This window comes from Meleagris gallopavo, chromosome 13 (assembly GCF_000146605.3).
Source record: "Meleagris gallopavo isolate NT-WF06-2002-E0010 breed Aviagen turkey brand Nicholas breeding stock chromosome 13, Turkey_5.1, whole genome shotgun sequence".
NCBI lineage: Eukaryota > Metazoa > Chordata > Aves > Galliformes > Phasianidae > Meleagris > Meleagris gallopavo.
The window spans coordinates 4,545,011-4,554,015 of NC_015023.2; the positions used below are offsets into that span (position 1 = coordinate 4,545,011).

The 9,005-nt window shown below is 40.0% G+C and overlaps 1 protein-coding gene across 1 annotated transcript in view; it reads left to right on the top strand.

Annotated features, from left to right (window-relative positions):
* The first annotated feature begins 44 nt into the window (after window positions 1-44).
* Window positions 45-9,005, top strand: part of LOC100539157 (G1/S-specific cyclin-E1) — a 9,580-nt gene continuing 619 nt past the window's right edge. Inside the window, exons 1-5 of the mRNA XM_019619676.2 lie at window positions 45-140; window positions 5,580-5,722; window positions 5,810-5,945; window positions 7,124-7,270; window positions 8,878-8,986. Of these exons, the coding sequence (XP_019475221.1) occupies window positions 96-140; window positions 5,580-5,722; window positions 5,810-5,945; window positions 7,124-7,270; window positions 8,878-8,986 (580 nt within the window). The 5' untranslated portion in view covers window positions 45-95. The remainder of the gene's footprint in view (window positions 141-5,579; window positions 5,723-5,809; window positions 5,946-7,123; window positions 7,271-8,877; window positions 8,987-9,005) is intronic.

A 9,005-nucleotide genomic window follows, 5' to 3' on the forward strand; every position in this document is an offset into this window, starting at 1 on the left:
GCTCGGGCACGGCGTGGGGCTGAGCGGTGTGCTGAGCCCCTGCCCCTAAATCGCTGCGTTTCTTTTTGTAGTTCCTCCAGGATCCCGACGAAGAAATGGCCAAAATTGAAATGAGTAGGAAAAAGCAATACGAAAACCAGGTAACGAATGTGGCCTTAGATCACATTCCTTTCATCTTAATAGCCTGTTGGTGCAGGACGTTGGTATTGCGAACACAATCCCACAGATATGCAGCAACCCCATGCTGCGTGGCGGTGGCTCAGGGGCCATCAGCCCAGGCTGTTTGTGAAGACCACAAACCACGTCGGTGGCACAGCCTGCTTTGGAGCCTTTGCGAGAGACGAAGCCTACATTGGTCTAAACCATTACATGAATGCTTCAGTGTACCTGAATGTCCTGGGGCTGCCAGGCTGTGCCCTACAGAAGCCTTCATACACACTTAGTTTTCCACACTGACGTACCTGGAACCTTGTAGGAGTTCAGTGGTTCACTTATGTGCTGTATCCTGTAGGCCAAAGCATGCGGCCCTTTGGCACGCAAACAGAACCGAGTTTTGAGATGGGTCTCTTTGTAACCCTGTCTGTGCTTACATATAACCTGGGAGAGAGGAAGGATCACTTGTTCCTTTTGGCTAGCTCTGTTCTCATTGGCAAGCGTTTGTATTAGATAGAGGATGGAAACTTGAATTTCCAGATCAGAACTTTGAAGTTTATACGTTTAGATACTACTGTGGTGGTGAAGTAGGCTTCGTGCTTCTGCAGACGAAAGGGATGATTTTTTAAAGCCATTTATGCTGTAAGCCAAAGAACAAATGAGGCTGCTCGCTGGGGTAAGTCGTGGCCAGTGCCAATTTCCAAACAGGACACTTGGCATGACCCAAGTTATAAAGTCGGAATGAAGTCCAGCAGAATCCCCTAAACTTCTTAGTGCTGTTTCTACGTTCTTCAAACTTGACAAGCTAGTGGTATTTGTATTGGATGCTTTGTTGGTATTATGGTATTGAAAGCAAGATGCCTTTGTGCATTGAGATGCTTGCTCTAAATAAAAGAGCAAAATTGGCCTCTTGGAAGCAGGTTTATTCTTCTTTTTGATTCTCTCCTGTGCATATGCACACACATGCTCGCTCACTCTGTTGCGAGGACTTCAGCCAGTTAATGCACATGCAGGGTGATACTTAAGCTGCAAAAGTCATGATCAGGGAGTACAGACTGCACTCATTTGGTACGCGAGTCTATGCATAATGTCGCACATCTAACCAGAAGTGGCAGCTGGAAGTTCTAAGACTAAAGTGCTACCATAACAGATGGGCATCATTGTTTGGAATGGCCTCTGCTTGTTGCAACTGCGTACACTAGTTATCAGTCAACATATTAAGCAGGGCTCAAATGGTGAGCATTTAATGAGGGGATCTCTCCTTCCCTTCTGTTTTTCTTTTGTGCAGTATATTAAACTAATTTCTCACTTCTGACAAGGAAGAGCTGCCTGTCCTTCACTACAGACCCCTCCTTTAGCAAAATGTTCTGTAAGAGCTGGGCCAGGGCTTCTCCTAAATGTTTATTCCACAATAATAAGGAATTGATGGAAAAATCCTTACTAGACCTAATTTTGTCTTCTTTCAAGAAGACTGAAAAGCAGTTTGAAATATATTTTGCGCATGTTTATCTTCAACTTTGGAAGTAGATACAGGCTTCCAATTTCTGGTTTTTTTTTCTTTTTTTTTCTTTTTCTTTTTGGTGTTGCTATTAAATGCTACTTCAGGAACGATAGGTATAGCAAAATTCAGATAACTCAGGCAGGAGGCATCCAAAGCATTATTTAGGAATTTTCCACGTTATCTTTAGGATACCGGTGGGAATTTGACCCTTTGATTCTGTAAACTGTAGATAAAAATGGATACCTGTGTATCAGTCTCTGCACAGAGAAGGTTTTTTGTTATGACAAAGTAGCCAGATTGTTACAGATCTGTTTAAAAAAGCTAACATTTGGCTGCACAGCAGCAGCTCTTCAGTCTATGGTGTGACACAAGCTATTCTCTGATATAAATTGCCATGGGCCACTAATGAGAATATGTTTATGGTTCCAGCAGCAGTATCGCAGGCTTGTATGATAGCCAGTGAGATAGTTATTCTGTTGAGACACAACAGTTCTAAAATGCAAGCAGCTATAAATCCTCTGCAGCTTACATCACGTGATTTCTACATTAAATAAATTGTTTACTGACACTAGGTTATACATGAGGCAAAACATCGTAGTCACATCCCACTTTATGGCATCTTCATAGTCAATTCATTAGTTTGCTTCTGTTGAACATAAGGCCTGAGTTCTTAATTAGAATGCTGTTACCCTTTATGTGATGGAAGGGTGGCTATATCATGAGGTTTGTGACAGCAGAATATCGCATCAATTCTGTGTTTGATTTTGGAGTACTGGCACTGCTGTAATTCTGTAAGCAATTCTCATATTAATTCTGGCTGCTTTCTATGGATGGATACACTTCCAAGGCTCTGCATAAAGCAAAGTTCATTTAACTTGATTAGAGTAATCCATGCAATTATGATAGAAAATGCATGTTCTCCTGAATGTAGGGTGGAGAACGGAAACTAGAAGTGGTAAGAAATGTTGGGATGGGGCTAGCTAATCTTTTCAGATGGAAAGGAGACAGACCAAGCTTTCAGTAATCAGTTTTGATCAATTTCTCACTGGCCATTTTTCCAGAATCTAGTCTTACTGTTGACAAAATGTTCTATCTAGCAATCTTTAAATGTCTTCTGAAGAGATTCTTTAACAAGCCTAGGTTGTTTCTGAAAGGTAAAATTAAAGAAACAAAAGAAAAATGCAACAGTGACTACAACAAAAACCTCACGCACTTAAACAAGTGAAAAACATTAGCTATATCCTAGTTGAGAGCCTGACTGAATATTGGCAGGGCAATATTTAGACTCTTTAGAAAATTAAAAGTGTCAGAAGCTCCTATGCTGTTCAAAAAGAATTGGAATGACCGAATTGTTGCTCTTCTTTCTCCTCTTCATTTAATAAATCTGGAATCTCTTTCTAGTGGAAAAGCCCTCTACTTCAACCTTTACTGCTTCCTGTGAGTGAAAATTGGCTGGAATTGTAGGTCTTAATGCTTTCTGATAGGCAAAATAAGGCTGCAGTCTAATAGTTGAAGTCTGTCTGCTCGGAAACTTTTTGAGGTGAGACAACCTGACTTTTCCCTCTCCTGCTTCTTTGACTTTGGTTTCCATGCTGAAAATCCAGTGACATTGCTGTTTTTAGTGCAATTCTGGGTTACTGTCATCTCCAACATTCCTGTTGGCACCTTTTGCCCCTAGAAACTTTACTGGTGGCTCAGAGAGGCACAGATGTCTCAGGGCTGATTTTCTGAAAGCCCTGTCTGCCGCAGTGACCCAAATAGTCACTACCTGCTCTATTTGGTGGCTGACCTGTGTGTCCAAAAGAAGTTGCAAAGTTCCATTTCAGTGAGTGTTTGGTATGTTAGTGACTGATGACATGCTACATAAAAAATGAGGTATGAGAATGTTTGGGTTAAAAATATATTATCTCTGAATTCTAGGGTTTTCTTTGTTGGAGCTACATGTGTGCTTGACTGTTCTGATGCAAGTCTTTGATCTGCTGTGTTCTGCCCTTGCAGGTGTTTCTTCTAATGAGCGTTCTCATGTCCTACCTGTATGTAGTTTCCAGTTATGTGCTTTAGGGCTTGCACTGTGCCAGCCCAAAGGAAGCACTTCCTGATTGCCTCAGGCCCTCCTCACCTTAAACTGTTTCACTTTCAGTAGCTGTTCAGCAGTCCTTTTATCTCCTTACAGTTACAGTGTGATGTTCTGCAATTTCTTGATACTGCTTCTTGTTTTCAGCTGAGTATCTTGCTAAATCTGCTTTGAAGAATCAGGAATCTAATAATCGCATTCATTTGACCAAAATGCATGTCAGATCTTTGGTGTTCCTTCACTTCAGCTAATTCAGGCTTCTGTCTCCTTTCTTGCTTCTGAAGGCACTGCGTATTCACTTCCATTCTTATCTCTAGCTAAGCTGCATGCTTCACTGTTGCTTGTGTTCTACCCCAGTTGTATTGGTGAGCTGTTACCTAGTAGCTTTGTTTTCACTTCTTAAGACATCTAAGAAGGTTTTGAATCTTGATTTGTTTCCTTAGAGAAGATAGAGTGTGATGAAATCTCTCTTAAATCAATGGCTGTGTGGTATCTGCTTTGGCTGAGAACAGTGGAACAGATCCCTTTTCTTCTAGCTACTGCTGGTGTAGTAGGCACCTTTAATTAGATCAAATGCATGGCCTTTCTGTTGGTTTGTAGATTAACTGATAAGGCATTGCTTCTCCTAATGCTGTTGGTGGCTGGACTTGCCATGCAGCTGGGAGGACAAAGTGTGACAGTCTAGCTTTGAGGGAGGACAAAAATTAACTTAAAGCAATGCTGATGTGACAATCAAACTTTCATTTGATAGAAATCTGTCAATTTCATACTACAGATACTATTCTTTTTCCCTTCTACTCCAACCCGAATTAAATCATGGCATGGGTGCATAAGTAACTATGCTAGGTTTGCATGTAGAACTCTGAGAGGTGAAACTACGTCTATCTGACAGCAATACAATGTCATAGCTGCAAGAGAACTGTGGCTTTCATTTCTGAAGTCAGTGGTTTCTTCTTCTGAAGCTGGAGTTAGGGAGTAGCCATTTTGCTGGAAAGTGATGTCACTTGTAGCAGTGACAGGGCAAAAATCAGGTGTGGGAACTTCTTTGCCAGGGCAAATTGTTAATATAGAGCATTTTACTAACACCTAATGAATCTTCTGTTTTTGTTTTTGTTTTTTGTTTTTTGTTAACTGTTATTTCCTGAAGCATATTATGATTGTTATTAAGGACCTATGTCCCTTCAGTACTGCGGAATAGATTGATTTGCAGCAAGATGGCTGACTTTGCTCTTAAGCAGAAATGCTGAAGTTTAACTTGCTTAGATATGATGTTGTGGGGCTGACTTTGTATTCTACAGTGAAATAAAATAAGTAGTGTTTTCCCAGGGAACTGAGAGCTACTGTGAGAACCTGTGAAGGACTCTGAGATAATGAAGGGAAGGGAGCATCTGTCCTGTCAGGGTGGCTTGGAGGAGAGCAGGCTCAGGGATATCTCATCAGTGCATATAAATACCTGAAGAGAGGGTACAAGGAGATGGAGCTCTTCTCAGTGGTGCCCATTGGTAAGACAAGAAGCAGCGGGCACAAAATGAAATGCAGGAGGTTACTTCTGGACATCAGGAAACTTCTACTGTGTGGGTGACCAGAGCGCTAGGACAGATTGTGAATGGAGAGTGAGGAATCTTCTTGGAGATGCTCAAAACTGTCTGGACGTGGTCCTGGGCAACCTGCTGTGAGTGGCCCTGCTTCTGCAAAAGCATTGGGCCAGATAATTTCCACAGATTACTTTCAGCTTCTGTGTTTACAGAGGTGATAGAAGTTTGTTGTGGTTTATTTCAAGAGTGCTGTTATTTACAGCTAAAATCATTACTTGTACAGCCATAGTGTAAAATCTTCTTTTTCATTTTATAGCTGTCCTGGAATAACATTAACAAAGATCCTCATATGCTGATTCCTACTCCAGATAAAGATGATGATCCGGTTGGTGTTGATTACTCTCACTTCATACATCTGAATGTTGCTTCAACTAGATCTTCACCACTACCAATTCTGGGGTAAATATGCTGCTGCTTTGCTACTGCTTCTCTGCCTTCTTTTTTTCTTATGATTTGAAACTGAGCGTGTTCATCTATCTGTCTTAGCTGGGCAAACAGAGATGATGTATGGAAAAACATGATAAACAAAGAGGAGACATATGTGAGGGATAAACTATATATGCAAAGGCACCCTCTCCTGCAACCTAAAATGCGAACAATCCTTCTAGACTGGCTAATGGAGGTAAGCTTTTCTGGGTCTATGACTACTTTAAATGTGCTTTTGTTAAAGTATGCTAATAACTGTCACGAGCACTTTTCATGATATTTCATAATTGATTTAGCACTAGCTACTTGTCTTCTTAAGTTTGTCAGTGAATGGTATCAAATATATGTATGTGTGTGTATGTATGTGTATGTTGAAATATACACACAATGGATTGAGCTGATGGTACATGAACTGACAGTATATTCAGATATTAATTTAAATGAATAGTGTATAATAATCAGTTTGTCCCTAAAGCTCCACAAGGTAAGCTTAAGGTCACACAACAGATTAAATCTACACAAATGATTATTTAAGTTATTGTAAGGAGGAGTGTGTGTGGTGTCTTAGAGACTAGGTGAATCTCACAACATAGAATGGGTCAGGCTGGAAGGGACCATAAAGACTGTGTAGTTTCAACTCCCTGCCATGGGGAGGGGCACCTTCCAGAAGGCCAGGTTGTCCAAGACCCCATCCAACCTGGACTTCAGTGCTCCCAAGGATGGAGCATTGACTACTTTCCTGGTTCCAGTGCCTCACCACCCTCTGTGTAAAGAATCTCTTCCTAACATCTAATCTGAATCTATGCTCTTCTAGTTTAAAGGCATTAATTACCCTTGTTCTATCACTATATTTCCTGATTAAAAAGACCTCTCCATCTAGGCCATCTAGGTACCTGCAGGCTGCTGCGAGTTCCCCTGGAACTTTCTTCTCTGTTATTGGCTTGTAGAATGTATAGCAACTCTGCTGTCTCTATGAGAGTATTTTTGATGTTTGAATGACTTGATCTAATCTTTGTTCTTGATTCTAAAGCAGTTTTGAGAATTTTCTCTGCTGAGGTGTAGAAATGATGCATGTTTGTGAATGTGAGGAGCTGATGTTCCAATATTATTAGAACGTGCTCCCATTTCATAAAAGGGCTTCCACTTGGATTTGTTGTTTTTTTGAGAGAGGGATTTACTGTAGTGGTGGTCATCCAGTGAGTCAAAGGAAACAGCTTAGCTCCTGCTCTTAGTTAACATGTTAGTTTTCAGTATCAGTGAAGCAGAAGTCAAATATGAAATTGTATGTCTAGGTTTTACATTTTTAATAAATCTGTAGCATTTGTTCTTGACTATTTAAAATTGTTCTTGATCTTTGTATCTCTGTTTCTCTAGGTTTGTGAAGTCTACAAGCTTCATAGAGAAACTTTTTATTTAGCACAAGATTTCTTTGATAGATTTATGGCAACACAACAGAATGTTGTAAAAACACTATTGCAACTTATTGGGATCTCTTCTTTATTCATAGCAGCAAAGCTTGAGGTAAATATGTTTTTTCTAAACTTAAATATATGATTGGACAAACAGTATGCTTACTGTACAGTAAATGCATTTTGGGAAGCTTTTATGGAGCTTATTACTATGACTTGAGCACGAGACAATAATTTTTATTTTCAAAATCCTATATTTTAGAATTGTCTAAAATTAGGGCTAGCTAACATACCAGTATCTCTATTTTAAAAGAATAGTCTCTTCAATGTTTTTAATTGTTGTTGCTAATTGAGTTTTTGGCTGTTCTACGCAGAGACAACTTGCTGCAATTCTACTGTTGGTGCATCTACTGAATAATACAACCCAAGCCATTTTTATTTACTGGCATAAATTGAGCTATTAAAATAGCGCTTCAAAACTTCTCACTCTTTGTCTTTTAAGAGGCATATTGATGTTTGATTTGTTCCTAAGTATAAATTATATTGCTGCTGTTGTAGTTGAACCCAGCAGGTGGCTCAGTACCACAGTCATTTCCTTACTCCCCACCTTCCCAGTGATCTCACTGCGGGGAGAGAATCAGAGGGAAAAAACGTGCAACTTGTGGGTTGAGATGACACTATTTACTAAGAGAAAATAAAAAGGCTAATAGTTATGAATATATGAATATATATACACACATAAGAAGTGATGGACAAGCAATTGCTCAGTGGCCAGCTAGCTTCCCAAGCAGTGGAATAGAGTGAGATGAACTTCCTCCCCCCTCAGAATGCCTCCTGCATGATGTCGTAGGGTATGGAATATCCCTGTGTCTGGTTTAAGTCAGCTGTCAGAATTCTGTTCCCTCCCAGCTCCTTGGGCCCTTTGCTGAGAATGGCCTTGGCTCTGTACAACACTGCTCAGCAGCAGATATACACATCCGTGTGTTATCAACATTGTTTTTCTCCTGGAACCAAAACATAGCATTATACCAGACACTATGAAGAAAACAATTCTGTCTCAGCTGAAACTAAGATAGCTGCTTAATCATTAGGCTTCATTATAGAGCTCTGTTTAACACGAAGCTTACACTTGTTGAGCAGTTAGGCCAGGTTGTGTCTGGATGTTGAAAAGCAGCTCAGTTCTGATGGTAGTGTTTGAGGGGCTCTGTGTAATGTTTCCAATTCACTGGAATATCTGTGGTTAATTAGTATTTGTTTGCTACTTACAAGACCTGAGGTCATTACTCTAACAGTTTTTATAAGGCTGCATATCTGGTAGGTGTACAAACATCTGTGACCAGTAGAGCTGTGTTTGAATACAAGAGATAAAAGATGTTTTCCATAGGCTGCATTGAAATAATCTTGATGCCATTTACATATACATATACAGTGTACTGTATGCACCTCAATGATGTTGTAGTCAGTCAATGCATGTTGTACTGATCTATCAGAAGCTAAAGGAGAAGACTAAGAGCAGAAAGGCTGAAAAAGAAATCTATGTATAGTAAAGGCAGAGGAGAACATAATGAGTTAGGATGGGGCGGATGGTTATTTTCCTTTTTTTCCCTCTCCTATCTATTTTGAAATGCTGGAGTGGCACTGGGTTGTTATTCTTAATACATGGGAAGACTAGTTATGACCTATTTGTCAAACTGAACACTTGATCTTTCTGTCTTTCAGGAAATTTATCCACCAAAGTTGCACCAGTTTGCCTATGTTACAGATGGAGCTTGTACAGAAGATGAAATCCTCAGTATGGAATTGATCATTATGAAGGTAATATTTCAAAGTGGAATTTGTTCTTTTTT